The sequence below is a fragment of the Anomaloglossus baeobatrachus genome, chromosome 1 (assembly GCF_048569485.1).
Source record: "Anomaloglossus baeobatrachus isolate aAnoBae1 chromosome 1, aAnoBae1.hap1, whole genome shotgun sequence".
Taxonomy (NCBI): domain Eukaryota; kingdom Metazoa; phylum Chordata; class Amphibia; order Anura; family Aromobatidae; genus Anomaloglossus; species Anomaloglossus baeobatrachus.
Genome location: NC_134353.1, coordinates 79,762,734 through 79,779,397, shown reverse-complemented (window position 1 = coordinate 79,779,397; position 16,664 = coordinate 79,762,734). Strand labels below are relative to the sequence as shown.

At 45.2% G+C, this 16,664-nt stretch overlaps 1 protein-coding gene across 1 annotated transcript in view; it reads right to left on the bottom strand.

Moving 5' to 3' along the window:
- Positions 1 to 16,664, bottom strand: part of STX18 (syntaxin 18) — a 270,669-nt gene that overhangs the window by 69,098 nt on the left and 184,907 nt on the right. Inside the window, exon 7 of the mRNA XM_075332660.1 lies at positions 15,394 to 15,482. Within this exon, the coding sequence (XP_075188775.1) occupies positions 15,394 to 15,482 (89 nt within the window). The remainder of the gene's footprint in view (positions 1 to 15,393; positions 15,483 to 16,664) is intronic.

Below are 16,664 nucleotides of genomic sequence, written 5' to 3'. Positions count from 1 at the left end.
ACCTAATGTATATATGGGGGTCTTGAGGACTCAAGTTCAATTTTACACATACTCCAAAAACCTGCAGACCTAGGCACCAGAGTATCATAACAGACAGCCGTGTATATATGATCCTTGCCTTTTGTTAGGGTACGTTCACATGATCAGTGTTTGTTGAGTTTTTGACACTGCAGAATGTCTGCACCTGAGTTTCCTTGCATTTCTGAGTGCATTTTTGTTACGTGCGTTTCTGCTTATTTATGTCTCAATAAAAGTTCTTTGAAACACAGGCAACAGAACAAAAAAGGGAAGAAACAAAGTTTATTATTACAGATTATAGTGGTATAAAAAAATGCATAATTATAACCTTCAGCATCCCATAAGAAACACTATAAGACCTAAGACACACGGCATAAAAATCGGAGCGAGTGGAATGCGATGAAACATCGCATTCCACTCGGACCAATATACGCCTCCCTCCCCTCCTCAGCACCGGCCCTCCCCCAGCAGCTGTGGTCCGAACGCATGATCAGACCTCAGTCGCAATGACACTCGCACGACACTCGGCTCCCGCTGTGCTGCCAGCATGAGTAGAGTGTCATGCGAGGATCGCAGTAGTCCCCGTGTGGCCCCAGCCTAACCATCCACATCCCAATACACAAAAACACGCATACAGACACACAAAAATATATAAAGATATAGCTAGATAGATTATAGAAATGCTGTATATTAGATAGAGATATCCTGCAGCTATATAATGTCACAGCCACCTACATATTATACACTTGCACCCTTTACTGCCTTTCATGTGGCACTAAAGGGTGTTTAACCTGGTTCAGCTTAATAAATAAACAATTTAAAAAAAAACAGTGTGGGGGCCTGCCCAATGTTTGATACCCAGACAGCTGAGAGTCAGCCTGGGAAGATCCATGGTTATTGGGCTCTTCCCAGCCTAAAAATACCAGCCCGCATCCACCCCAGAAGTGGCACATCACATTAGATGTCCCAATTGTGGCGCTTCCCCAGAACTCTTCCCGATTGCCCTGGTGTGCTGGCAATTAGGGTAATGGTTTATGGGGTTGATGTGAACTGCATATTGTCAGTTGGCTTCAAGCCCAGGGGCTAGTGATGGAAAGGGGTCTACCAGACACCCCCATTACTAACCCAGTAAGTATATATATATATATATATATATATATATATATATATATATATATAAAAAAAAAACCAAAACACAAAAATAGTTTAATTTGTTTAAATACTCCCCCACACTTTGATTGTTTTACCATTTTATTTAAAAACAAAAAAAACAAAAACAAAAAAAACCCATGCAGGTCCACCTTACTCCAGAGTCCGATGTAGTCCATAAATGTAAACCTGAAAGCTATAAAAAGAGAAATAAAAAGCAAGACACTGTCCCTCGTTCACAGATTTATTGGAAAGGCAATTAAGACTCAGAATAAGGCTCCATAGGCTTTGAGCAGCTCACGCTACTTACCGTGAAACCCGGGACACTAAGTGGTGACATCAGGAACTTTGATAGTGATAACGTCACTACTCATCAGTGTCTCAGATCTCGTAGGGCAAGCTGGAAGTGGCTGCTGTTCACAGAATATGGAGCCTTGTTCTGAGTGTCCATAACCTTTGATCCGGGTAATCGAGGAACTTTGTGGAAAGCGCTGGACTACGATGGAGCTGGGAACTTTGTTTTCTAATAAACTGGAGAATGAGGGACAGTGTCTTGCTTTTATTTCTCTCTTTTTATATTTTTCAGGATTTCATTTGTGGATTATGTCAAAATCCCTGAACTACAACGGACCAGCATGTTTTTTTTTTAATAAAAAATGGTAAACCAGGGAAGATGTGGGGGAGTGTTTTTTCAAAACCTGTGTTTTTTTGGAGGGTTGACACCTCTCCATTGCTAACCCTAGGGCTTGATGCCAGCTGACACTACACAGCTGACATCAACCCCGACTACCATTACCCTGAATGCTATCGCACTAGGGCAGTCGGAAAGATCTGTGCAAATTGGTACAATTGGTGCATTTAATGTGATGCACCACTTCTGGCGTGGCTGCGGGCTGGTATTTTTAGGCTGTGGTGGGCCAAATAACCATGGGCCTTCCCAGCCTGATAATTAGGTCTCTATGGGGAGATAAGGTATGCACACCAGTGACTATGGAAGGGGAATAAATGGAATAGCAGAAACTGCTGTGTGAATACTGACATGAAAAATTCAATAGCTATTTGTAAGAATGAAATGTGAAAAATGGAACCTGCATTACTGCCATGAATATATGAATAAAGAGAAATTTAGCTACTGAATTGATCAATGCAGAAGAGCCCCAACACTACGCCAAAGTATTTCTCTACGTTGGGGTCCCTAGCTTGTGTGTGTCCTCTCATGCAGTTAAAAAACTTACCGTGTATGGGACGCTGAGACCCAGGCTATATATGCGTATAATGTGGATTGGCAATAGGTGTGTATGGGGAGGGTTCACAAACGAAATAATTGATAATTAGGTCTCATCTGTCTGCTTTACTTTTGCTGGATGGAAAAATAAGGGGGACCCCACATAGGTTTTTTTAAAATTATTTATTAAATTAAATAAGGCTAAATATATAGTTTAGTGCCACATGAAAGGCACTAAAGGGTGCAAGTGTATAATGCGTAGGGGGGTTGTGACATTATACAGCTATTCTATCTAATATATTTCTATCATCTATTTGACTATATCTTTATATTTTTTGGGGGAGTCTGTATGTGTGTATTTTTGGACGTTGAGCCCTTTGCTTTGGGCAACTTCCGCTTTGTTCTGCTGCCTGTGTTTTCAACCAACTTTGTACTTAATATGTCTTGTATACATGCTTTTTTTGGTCATTTATGCCACATAAACGCACTAAAAAAAGTGTGTTTTTTTTAACCTGCAGACTTTCTGCATCTAATACAAGTCTATGGGAAAAGTCTGCACTAAAAATTCAGTGTACCCGAAAGATAAATTGCCATGCTATGGGTTGGAAAATGCCCCGCAGGTCAGTTTACGCAGCGTAAAAAAAGAAGCACATGAGATTTCTAGTAATCCCATCCACTTTGCTTGTACTGCAAAATGCTGTGTGAATGTAATATTGCACATACGTTGGGGCCCCAATACAGGTTCTGATTATTCTGCTGTCCGGAAATAACTGGGGCCTTTTCAGTGAATTCCTGTCCATTTGTCATGCAGCTCTGCAGCCGCAGAGCCCGTGACATTTTATTGGTAGAGCCCGGGTTCTTACGATACAGAAAGGCACAATTCCATTTCCACGCTTTGACCTTGAAGGCAACTGCAGAGGACAAAGAAGCAGACAGCCACAAAAGGGTAATTCACCGGCTTAACATTACATTAATAATCACCATTATTGTGAAATAAGCCAACAGCCCGTACAGGGGAATCGTAATAATAGCTCTGCTATGCAGCTTTCTAAAGGCAGACTGTGCTACGGAGAGATAATCAGTACATTGAATTATTAACACTATAATATTCTGCGCGGCAAACTCACGGTCAGAGGAGAAATCCTCCGATACAGCCATACATCACAGATTCTGGATTTTAAGAGGGACCATAAAACAGGACAGGACAATGGGTGAGATTTAAGGGATTGTCCCATTTCATCTCATAGGACATGTGTAAGTCATAGCAGGAGCTGATAATAACTGCATTCCTTCTGCTGGATATGTCCATGTTAGGCATGGATGGCAACTAAATTTAAGAAAGACCAATCACTTGTGTGAGGCAAATTCTATGAGTTAAATACACCTCTTCTATGCCCCTTGAACTCCAAATTAATAAGACTTGTTTTACGTGCGCATGGGAAATCATTGCAACACACACGCTTTATGGTGTACTGAAAGTCTCTGCTGTATTATATCATGTGACCAGTTTATATAGTACCTCAAACAAAGAAATAACTCATCCGAACTATGCACCAATAAGAGCAGTAGGGGCGTGAATGGAAAAGTGAAACTTCCTCACTCATCAGTGTTAGCTGAACCCTATGACATCATTCAGTTATAAGACAATATAGTTTCTATAAGAACAAAATGAATTTTATTTTCCCACACTTGTCATACAACAGGGTTTTCTTGTACCTCATGTAAATGCTGCTGTCCTCCTGAATCTGGGGAGGTTTTCCTTTTGTCCCTGCTCCTCTCCGTTCCCGAGATAGGACCCCCACTTCCAGGTCTGTAGTTAGTCTGTAGTTAGTCAAGTGGGCGTGGATCTCAAACTTTGTGTGGCTTCTCTGACACTTGCCATAAATCAGGGTTTCCTTATACCTCATGTAAATGCTGGTGTCCTCCTGAATCTGGGGAGGTTTTCCTTTTGTCCCTGCTCCTCTCAGTTGCCGAGATAGGACCCCTACTTCCAGATCTGTAGTTAGTCAAGTGGGCATGGACTTCAACTCTGTGTGGCTTCTACATGAGGACTACATCCCTTTGGTTAAAATGATTAATTTCATATACAAGGAAAAGTGGGGGATATCTCAGGAATAAAGAGGCGCAGGAACAAAAGACAAAGAAGCCCAGATTCAGGAGAACAGTGGTATTTACACAACGTAAAAGAAAAAAAATACATATTTATGGCAAGTGACTACTGAAACCAATAATCTCCATCATCATCTTCCTTGTCGGACAGCTCTGCCTTTTCAGGCACCAAATTCGGCTGGAGATTGATGGAAACAAATAAGTGATAAGGTGCATGGAACTGTTTGGCTACACCAACGGTGCACCGAGCACCTGTGCCTCGGCGGGTGGGGTATTTTGGTGGTCATTTTCTCCTGAAAGCCTCCCTTTATGTCCATGTTCCGCAGATATGAACGTGCATGCTTGTGATGTGATCATTTTTTAAATTTCTGGCAGAAGGAGGATTTGGCCACCTATTACCCAATATCTCTTTTACCAAATTTTCACACTGATTACATCCACAGCTGCATTCAAAATTCTGCTTGGATACCATAAGCACAGAGCTATGTGATGTCTATCACCTTAGTAGCAAATCAGCTAAAGGCTGTTTGATCCCGTCTACAGAGCTGGAAAATCTGATGGCAGCCTGCAGATGGGGGTCCATTAGTCTTTCACAGGCTAATATACAATTCACTCACTAGTCTGTAGCTGGTAGATGAAAAGTATCTTCTTGGTTTCTGATACAAAGTATGTATGGCTAGTATAGAACAATGAATATCCATGAATCAGCAACGACATAAAACCTGATGACAGGTGAAGTGAAAAACATCTCATGACAATGGAACCTGTAAGGGTTGGGATTTTAATAAGAAACAAGTGATGGGCACTATTGAAAAAAAAAAAAAAATAATAATAAAAGTAAAAATAAAGAAAATATGGATGAAGCAAGCACATCATACTTACGGAGGCTCCGGCACGGCTGTACACTGCTCCCGCAGCCTCACCACATCAGGGCAAAATCGGGAACAGCTGGGTAAAGTGCAGGGCTTGTCGCATTCAAATGGATGTGACAGTCCCGGGCGGCTACAGGCTGCTATTTTTAGGATGGGTGGTGGCCCAATAACCATGGACCTCCCCAGCTTGAGAATACCAGCCCCCAGCTGTTGGGCTTAATTTTAGCTTGGGGGGGAGAGGGGGTGCACGCCATTTTTTTAAAATTATTTAAATAATAATGAAAAAACACATGCGGTTCCTCCTATTTTGATACACAGTCAAGATAAGCACACAACCGGAGGCTGCAGCCTATAGCTGTATTCTTTATTTGTGCTTAGCATCATGATATGGGGGGACTCTATGCCAACATTTTATTTATTTTTATACCACGATACCGACCCACAGACAGCACCTGTGATTGCAAGCAGTCAGACGCTGTCACACAGGCTTGGAGGCATACCTGACTGCAACGAATCAAAAATGCTAGGATGGCCGGTCAAAGCAGTGCATATGGATAAGCAAAAATGAGCAGCCCAGGAAGTGAAGGAGAGACTGCAGGAGCAATTACAGTCACGTCGGAGCCTTGGCAAGTACAGTGCACTTGCTACCATTCCCCTATCAATTCTATCACCATTTTTAATCACCGGACTCTGGTCCCCGTAGATTTATATGGGGAATGGAATCCGTCCCGCAACAGGATTTTATAAACCAGATCACTGAAATCCGCCGGTCTGGTTATCTGCGAGTTTGCTCATCACTAAAAGTGAGCAGTCAATTGTTAAAGTTAAAAAGTCGAAAGCAGAAAAAAGTAAGGACCAGAGTCTGTTTGATAAGAGTCAAAGATGGTAAATTTGAGGACTGGGCACATTTTGCAGGGTGTTCCCAGTACGTAGTGCTTAGTACCTACCAAATGTAGCCCAAGAAAGCACGACCAGAGTACCCACAACAGGGTCACAGGTGCTCAATGATGGGTATGGAGAGAGGAGCCTTGTGCAGTCAGTGTTTCCATGACAAAGTATTAACTATGAAGGCCTTTCATATTTTGGGTCACTGGACAGGACCTCTGTAGTTACCCATACATAACCATAAACAACCTTTTCAAACATTAAAAATCTGATCTTTCTAGTCTGGAAACAGGTGAGATGAGTGCCAAACTTAACTCATATTTTTTACCTATGGCAGAACCTTTACTTTCCATCCATGGTATCTCACCCATTCTCTCAATTTTGGAGCATCCAAAATGTTCTTTCTGACCATATATATACAGCTATCTTTAGATCAGTAGAGAATAAGTACAATGTGGCGAGATCCCAATTTTGTACATATCTGCAATTAAGGACCGCTCTCCAATCACAACTGTTTTCACAAAATGTAATGGTGACCATATCTTCCTTCCCATTGATGGGTATTCTTAAGGTACAAGACCTGTAGGGTCTCATATCAGCCCTGTATACATACATGCTATCAATAGGCATTGGCGCTACCTCCCTGACGGTGAGAGAGAAGTGCGAGCTGGTTATTCCCACTTTCATGGGGAGGACTCTGAGATCTTGGAATCCCCCCTTTATGTCTACCCTTCAGTTAACAATAAAATTACTGATTTATACATTATTCACCAAGACTACTTGACTCCACCATGGTTGCACCGAATGGGTAGATTACCCTCTTCGGTGTGTCTGTTATGTCACATCATAAACCCAGATTTCTGACACATAGTCTGGGTTTGACCAATCACTCACTCCTTCTAGCAAAGTATAATCACCTTCCTATGCTCTGATATCCATTCCTGTTCTACTAGACCCTAAAACAGAGATCCCCAACATGTGACTCAGGAGCCACATGTGACTCTCGGGTCCGCGATGTGTAGTTCACGACTGTCTGCCAGCTTGGTGTAGTAGAACCAGGTCTAGCAAACAGCTACATAGAGAATGTCTCCATATGGGGACTTTTGTGAGTTGCCCCAAATAGGAGAGAAGATCTGAATGGGGGTAAGTTAGGAACCCCAGGAATTTGGTATACTGCCAAAAGGCTTTGACTGTCATTGTACCGGTAATGAGAATCTAGGTGATTCTGCAGTGAGGGGTGCAGAAGCTGAATGTGGCTCATTACCTTCTCTGTGCTGAATGTGGCTCGCGACCCTCTCTCAGAGCTGGATGTGGCTCGCGACCGTCTCATAGCTGACTGTGGCTCACGACCCTCTCTCAAAGCTGACTGTGGCTCTCAAGGTCTGAAAGGTTGCAGACCTCTGTCCTAAAATATGTTTACTTTGGCTACTAGAGGAGGAACTATGGAGTCATCATAGCAGATGTTTTCTTTGAGAAACTTAGTTTCTTGCCAGGAAATTGATAGCTACAAGATGGATGGGTAATTCTCCCCCAACGTTAAGGGCCAGGGTTGATTCCATAAACTCAATAATCACATAGGAGAAAACAGTATATTATTATAGAGCTTGCTCTAAGTCAGGGGTGGGAAACCTCCGGCCCGCGGGCCGCATGCGACCCGCCATGACCTTTTCTGCGGCCCGTGGGCAGATTTCCGGGGGCGGCTGTGCTACGGCCGCCGCGGTATTACTAGTTGCCGGCCCTTTAAATCTCCACATGCGCTGCTTGCGCGCACCAATGAGCGCTCTCAGTGGCAGGTGCCAGCGTGCTCAGGACTTACTTTGTGGGCGGGTTTATCGCTCTGCGATTCCGTCCCACATCACGTTCATCGCCTCCAGCATTGTGCCGCCCGCTCCCCGCCCCTTCTCCGATGCAGCATGCCCCCTCCACTGCTGTGTGCAGCTCCAAGTGCTGTGTGCAGCCTCCCCAGTCTCCTCCTATTGATGTCTGTGCCCCCCTTAGTGATGTCTGTGTGCCCCCCCCCTCAGTGAGGTCTGTGTGCCCCCCCCCCAGTGAGGTCTGTGTGCCCCCCCCCCAGTGAGGTCTGTGTGCCCCCCCTCTCAGTGAGGTCTGTGCCCCCCCCCCAGTGAGGTCTCTGTGCCCCCCCTCCCCTCAGTGAGGTCTCTGTGCCCCCCCTCAGTGAGGTCTCTGTGCCCCCCCTCCCCTCAGTGAGGTCTCTGTGCCCCCTGCCCCCTCAGTGAGGTCTCTGTGCCCCCTGCCCCCTCAGTGAGGTCTCTGTGCCCCCCCTCAGTGAGATTTGTGCCCCCCCTCAGTGAGGTCTGTGTGCCCCCCCTCAGTGAGGTCTGTGTGCCCCCCCCTCAGTGAGGTCTGTGTGCCCCCCCTAGTGAGGTCTGCGTGCCCCCCCCTTAGTGATGTCTGTGTGCCCCCCCTTAGTGATGTCTGTGTGCCCCCCATTAGTGATGTCTGTGTGCCCCCCCATTAGTGATGTCTGTGTGCCCCCCATTAGTGATTCCTGTGCCCCCCCCATTAGTGATGCTTGTGGCCCTCTAATGATGCCTGTGCCCTCCTAGTGATGTCCATGCCCCCCTTGTGCTCTCTGTGTCGCCTTAGTGATGTCTGTGCCCCCCCAGTGCCATCTGTGCCCCACAGCAATGCTTATGCCTCCCAGTGAACTAGTAATGTCTGTTCCCCAGCCCCTCTTGTCATGTATATACTCCCAGACCCTCCTGTCATGGATATGCCCCAGAATCTCCTGTGATGTGAATGCCCCAACCCCTCCTGTGATATATACATCACATTGGAGATGCTAGGAGCATATATATCACAAGAGGGGATGGAATATATACATCACAGTGGAGACGCTGGGGGCATATACATCACACCGGAAATGTTGGGGCCATACATATCACAGGAGAGGCTGGGGGCATATACATTTCAGAAAGGGCTGGGGAATATTCATCACAGGAGGGGCTGGGTGCATAGATCTCACAGGTGGGGCTGGGTGCATATACCTCACAGGAGGGGCTGGGCTCATACTTCACAGGAGGGGCTGAAAGCATGTACTTCACAGGAGGGGCTGGGCACATATACATCAAAGGAGAGGCTGAAAGCATATACATCACAGGAGGGGGCATATACATGTCCCCAGCCCGTCGTGTGATGTATGTGCCCCCCCAGTGTCTCCAGCGATGTAGGTGCCTCCTGTGATGTACAGTATATACAGCAGTCCCAGCGTCTCCTATGTGATGGATATACAGCAGTCCCAGCATCTCCTATGTGATGTATATGCCAACAGCCCCTTCTGTGATGTATGTGTCTCCTGTGATTTATATACACCAGTCCCTGTGTCTGTTGTATGGTGTATATGGTCTACCAATCTTATTATCACAAAGAGTTGCCTGCGCTCCAGACTGTGACAAACCTGGAAAAGAGAGAAGCAACATAAGTATCGCCGAACATCACAGACGCACAAAACAGAAGCCGCTCCAACCACCACATTAGGGGTGAGTTAATTAACTGTTTGACCAAATATAGCCGGTTCATTTTCACACTGATAATTTTGTGCGGCCCCCGAAGGTTGGCAGAAATTTCCAAATGGCCCCCGGCAGAAAAAAGGTTCCGCACCCCTGATCTAAGTATTTGATAAGGTATGGGACATATGGAAATCATCGGTGGAGACGCAGGCTTGCACTTCAGATTTGAAGATAGAAGAGTAATGTATATTTTTTTCTTTGCTTCTTTAACACAAGATGGGTTTTAATTGACTTGCTAATATCAATCTATGCGAGGATGCGTGCACCTGAGCAGCTCCTTTTTTAATTAGAAATATATTTAAAAAAGCATGTAATTATAATAAAAGACAAAAGGTAAGAGGAATAGTGGTCTTCAGAAAGGGCACAGGAGACAATTCGGGATACAATTTCCATAAGAAATCCCTATTCTGTCCCTGCCTTGCCGCAGAGGTTGGCACCCTAAATATGACAATATGGCACCCCCACTCAACGCGTTCTAATATTAAAAAGAGACCTAATTAGTCATCTAACTGGTAAAAAGAAGCCCAGTGTAGACTATAAAAGGAAAACATAGTAGGAAAGTGCCTACTTAATGCATGGGAGACAAGAAACACCGACCGACCGACCAACCAATCTATATCAATGTATGATGTGAAGTGCTGTATACCATCCAAAAAGGTGTTTCTTGGTGTCCCAACAAAATATCCTTAAGTCCATCATCCCTTGTCTTTGCAGAATACCTTCAGGTCCATCATCTATTGTTCCAACAGAACATCCTCAGGTCTATCATCACTTGTCTGTACAAAATATTCTCAGGTCCATCATCCCTTGTTCCTGCAGAATATCCTCAGGTCCATCCTCCTTTGTCCCCACAGAATATTTTTGGGTCCATTGTCCCTACAAAATATCCTCAGGTCCATCATGCATGTCATCACAGAATATCCTCGGGTCCATTGTCCCTGAAAAATATCCTCCGGTCCATCATCCATGTCATCACAGAATATCTTAAGGACCATCATCCCTTGTCTCTACAGAATATCCTCAGGTCCTTCATCTATGTCATTACAGAATATCCTCAGGTCCATCATCTCTTCTCCCCACAGAATATCCTCAGGTCCATCATCTCTTCTCCCCACAGAATATCCTCAGGTCCATCATCCCTTGTCCCAACAAAATATCCTCAGGTCCATCATTCCTTGTCCCTAGAGAAAATCCTCAGGTTCATCATCCCTTGTCCCTACAGAACATCCTCCTGTCCATCATCTCTTGTCCCTGCAAAATATCATCAGGTCCCTCATCCCTTGTCCCTACAGAGCACCTTGAGGACCATCATACCTTCACCCCACAGAATATCCTCAGATCCATCATCCCTCTGTATCGGTCAGTTACAGTTGGTAGGAATATTAGTCAGAGCGCAGTGCTTCTACAAATGCCTGCGGCTTACAGAGTGGAGGATGCAGTACTTTATGTGGAGTATTGTAACTGTGAGCTCTCCCATGCAGAGCAACAAGTGCCCACCCATGAGGAGCGAGTGTGTAGATTCCCTGCACAATAAGACCTATCCCTATAGAGAGCCAAGCGGTATCCTTGAGACGGATCCATGAGACGGAGGACAAAACTCTTTTGTGCACCACCCCCAGTGAGAAATGTGCAGTTTGAGCACTCAAATCAAAATTTAGCTAGCAGCCAAGAGAATAAGACTGAGAGGACAGAAGAAACCAGTCAATGAGAAGATTACCACTGCAACAAGTATCTCCTGATATGGAAGTGAGTGGGGTCCGAATTATCATTTATCAATTAACAGTAATCAAGTAAAATTACCATATTTATGACCTCCATTCTTCTTAGGCTCCTTTCAGATTGCGTTTTTCCCTACGTCCACAGGTCCCGTTGGAGGATCCGTCCGAACCGCCCCTCCCCCACGCTGCAAAGCATGTTCCGGACGCATGCCCCCGGCAGGGCCATTCACTGTAATGGAGCACGCTGCATTAGCGTGTGCTCTGTTTTGTGCCATTTTTGCACATATACGTTTTCTGCAGACGGACACCCGAACGTAGTGGACTACGTTCGGGTGTCCGTCTGCAGAAAATGTATATGTGCAAAAATGGCACAAAACAGAGCACACGCTAACGCAGCGCGCTCCATTACAGTGAATGGCCCTGCCGGGCGCATGCGTCCGGAACACGCTTTGCAGCGTGGGGGAGGGGCGGTTCGGACGGATGCTCCGACGGGACCTGTGGACGTAGGGAAAAACGCAATCTGAAAGGAGCCTTACCAAATGACTTTTGCTGAAGGCAAATATGGAAGAGGGAAGGTTTTGGGGAACAATAGGGAGCCAAGTGTATGCAGATTTAGAGGAGAAGAGGAGTATGCAGTTTGGAGAAGGAAGACGGAAATGGCTGATGGACCTTCAGCATTAATGAAGACCACGCAGAGGAAGCGAGGAGAAGGTGTAGACAGAAGCTTGCTGAGGGGGCAGATGTCACCAGCAAGAAGGAGAAAGGCGTCAGCCTCAGCGCCTCAAGTCTACAGCCTTCTCACCCTCCACTTCGTTCTGCGCTATACCCCACCTTAATTCGGCCAGCAAGCAGATATTCACCAGTCCCTGAATTAGGGTGGGTCAATGTGGATATGCTGCATAGATGGGCAAAAAGGGACAAAAACAAACATTATTTGCATGGCTGCAACTTTACCCCAAATCAAAGAAGGTCACCCCACCCCAGATTATGGTATATTTAGATTTTGGAGAACAATGCTCTGTCCCTGACTCACCTCCCTACAAAAGCTATGAGCACACTAGCAGGAGGACCTAAATAATTAACCATAAAACTGCCAGGTGTCACAATAAAGAGGCACATTGTGATCCTGTCACTGCTCCGCCGTCTATTACAGGGACGCCATTTATAATAATACATATAAGAAAAAGTTTCACTTGTTGGTGACTGATGCAGATCTGCACCTGCCATCTCCCGAGAAGTCTGACATAAGCCTAGAAGCGACGGCGGCAGCAAACACCATTGGCGGAGCGGCACACGCAGATTAAAATTCTGACTTTTTTTTTCTTCTTCTCCATATTAAAGCCGGAGATAGACATCTCCCCTGACGTATTGTCTGTGATCCAGCTTCACACATTACAAAGGACAATTAATTGGTCTTCTGCGCCGCAAACGCTTTCTGCCGCCGGTGCCGAGTTTTACAAACCGTCTTTGTATTGTCTTTTAACAATAGATAGGGGAAAAAGGATAATAAAGGATCTGTGCGACTTTACAGATAGAAATTAGTCTTTGGGAAAGATGTGAGGAGGGTGGGTGGGGGGGGTACAAATGCCTTAAAGGAACCTGCCCTCCAAAAAAACAACAACAACCCCCCCCCCCTCCCAATATATGAGGTTTTAAAACTTCGGCTTTGCTGAAATCACAATCTGAGCCTTTGTTATACGGACAGGTAAGAGCTCCTGGAGTATACACCGATCAGGAGGATGCCTGATGAAGTAATCTGATCAGTTTGGAAACGTGTAGCATTTTTATTGTATTTTTTTGCAGCCCTCTGGTTACTCCTCCTGGCAGCACTTTAAATGCCTGTTTTTATCTCTTGCATTCCCATCAGTTTCACTACTGATTGGATCCACGTGTAGAGGATCCTCCATCTAGATCTGATTATCCAGCTTCACGTTGTGTTGTGCCTGACCTCTGCAAAACCAGACCGGGTGAGCAGATATTCGACAAATCACCTCCATCATGACATTCACTTTTACACTATGGAGCGCTCCCATAGAGAGTGGGAATATGTCACAGTCTTCTGTTGTTCTGCTGGCGGTATAAATTATCTTGGGAAACATGTAGAAATGCCATCAATCTGCCGTATATACGCCAGTATAAGGCTACTTTCACACATCAGTTTTTTGCCATCAGGCACGATCTGGTGACAAAACTGATGCGACGGATCCGGTGAAAAAATGGATCCGTTGCATCAGTTTTTTCCATGCGTTCCTTCCGTTTGACGGATCCGTTGCGATACTGAACATTCTCAGTTCAAAAAACCGGATCAGTCATTGGATTCAGTCATATGCCGGATGACGACGGATCCGGCACCCATAGGCTTCCATTCTACAACATGCCGGAAGGCGCCGGATCCGGCGTGGTGCAGTTTTTTGCCGGAGACAAAAAACGTTCCATGCTGCATCCTTTCCGGCAGCCGGACGAAGAAATTTAGGACACCGCATGCAATGCAAGGCCATACGGCACAATCCGGCTCTAATGCAAGTCAATGGGGAATAAAACGGATCCGGCGCCGGATCAGTTTTATTCGCAATTCGCCGGAATGTGCCTGACGGCAAAAACCAGATGTGTGAAAGCAGCCTAAGTCAACCTGCGTATAAGCCGAGGCACCTAAGTTTACCACAAAAAACTGGGAAAAAACTTATTAACTCAAGTAAACCTAGGATTATAAGACGCACCCCAAATTTAGAGAAGGAAAATTGGAATAAAATGTTTTTTAATGTTAACATGGGGGAGCATCTTCTGATAATCCTGATAAAACTTACCAGGTTGGCGCAGCGCAGCAGAGTCACAGGACAAAGGGTCAGCGATACTATGGCTCAGGGCTGTTGTGGCGGCACTTGAGGGTCAGCGATACTGGGGGCTCAAGGGAGGTGGTGAGGTAGGGGGATCGCACGCGGTTTTTTAAAATTATTTATTTAAATAATAATAATAATAAAAAAATCCACATGCAGTTACTCCTATTTTGATACACAGTCAAGATAAGCACACAACTGGGGGCTGCAGCCGTATGCTTTATCTGTGCCAACTATTATGATATGGGGGGACCCTATGCGAATATTTTATTTTTTTTTATACCACGATACTGACCCACAGACAGCGCCTGTGATTGCAAGCAGTCAGACGCTGTCATACCCATTGAGCTGGCCGGCGGTTGACGCAATAGAGGTCAAGAAACTGGCAGCAGTGGCCCCCTCCTAAAGTCATTTTATGTACGCAAGCAGGCGGCGGACCCCATTGAGCCAGCCGGCAGTTGGCGTGATGGACTTCAAGAAAATGGCTGCGGAAGCGATGCATGAACAGATTGGTGAGATCTTGACTCTCCCAAGATTTTAATCTGTACATGCGCCGCTTCCGTGGCCATTTTCTTGAAGTCTATCACGTCAACCGCTGGCCGGCTCAATGGGGTCCGACGCCTGCTTGCGTACATACAATCACTTTAAGAGGGGACTAAAGCACATTTTTGACAAATTGAGACTTTTTTTTAATAAAAAAAAAAAAGTAAGACAATTAACTGGCGCAAACATCTAGAGACCCCTAATTCCCTACTCACATTGGCAACTAAAAAAAAACACAGAAAAAAAAAACAAAAACAGGCAAAACGCACAAAAAGGGGTTCAAAAAGGCACAAATAAAAAGACAAAACTTGGTGCAAACAAAAAAAAAAGGCACAAAACACCTAAGACAACAAAAGAAAATAAATACAATAATGAATTGGTCCCTAAGAGAAAAAAGCCAGGAATAGCGACATTACCAGGGCATTAAGGATGGGAGAAGTTGGATACCTATGGGCTATGTAATACTGGACTATGAGCAGATTTCGGAGAGGAGCCTGGCTGACGTCTTACCATCTGAATCTCCTCTGGGGATAACTCGTCTTCACCCCGACCATCGTCCCAGAACCCGGAGGTGTTCTGTGTATCAGCCACGGGCCGCTCTGTAACGAGAGCACATGTATATTTATACCGGTCCTTCCATAACAGCAGATATCCGCTCCATACTGATGAATACATGGCTGGAGGTTTTCCTTTATCTGGTTATGCTGCATGGATGTAGCAGAGCTGAATTTGTTAAACTTATTGATACTTTGTTTGCAACGTGATAAATCAAAATGTGCAATGTTTCCCGATGGAGATAAAAAATTGTTTAAAAGAACTGAGAGTCCTCAGTGGTTGATACCTTTTTAATGGCCAACTGAAAAGATGGTAATAATTGCAAGCTTTCGAGACTACTCAGGTCTCTTCATCAGGCATGGTATAACACAAAATCTGAAGAGTCACATATTTATACACAACAGGACTTAGAATAGTGCAGTAAAAAAAAAAAAAAACAAGTTGTATAAAACAGAACTCTCTCTATGGCAGGGGGCAAACTGTTGTGGCCATAAATTTTGCTGCAGTTCAGTGTGAAAGTTTTATTGTCCTCTGATCAGGGTCTGGTCCGGGCTGTGATGCGCTCACACGCGAAATTTTCCTGTTGTTGTTGGAGAGGACAGGGAGCTTCTGACAATGATGCTTCTTAGATTCGGGGGCTGCCTAAAACACAGAAGTGGGGGGTCTGGAAAAATAGATTTTAACCGGGCATCTTTTTGCAGTAATGGTTGTTGTTTCCGTGCAGCTCCTCTAAACACCTCCAGATGTGGATTGTAGGTGACAACAAGAGGGACCCGGTTGTTTTCTTCTTTAGTTTTATAATGTAGGAGATGGTTTCTTGATATTCTGGTGGCTCTTGTAATCTGGTTTTCAATTGTTCTTGGGTTGGTAGCCTTGATTCAGAAAGGTTTTTCTGAGGCCCTCAAGGTGATTGTCTCTATCTGTACTGTTGGAACATATCCGATTGTACCTGATAGCCTGGCTGTATACAATAGAGTTTTTTATGTGTTTTGGATGACAACTGTCCCATTTCAGGTATGTTGGACGGTCAATTTGCTTCTTGTACAGGGACAACAGCTCAGGACCAGGGCTGTGGAGTCGGTAAGCCAAACCTTCGACTCCGGCTCCGGCTCCGGCCTCCGGCTCCGGCTCCGACTCCGACTCCGACTCCGACTCGACTCCGACTCCGACTCCGACTCCGACTCCGACTCCGACTCCGACTCCGGACTCCGACTCCGATCGTCCGA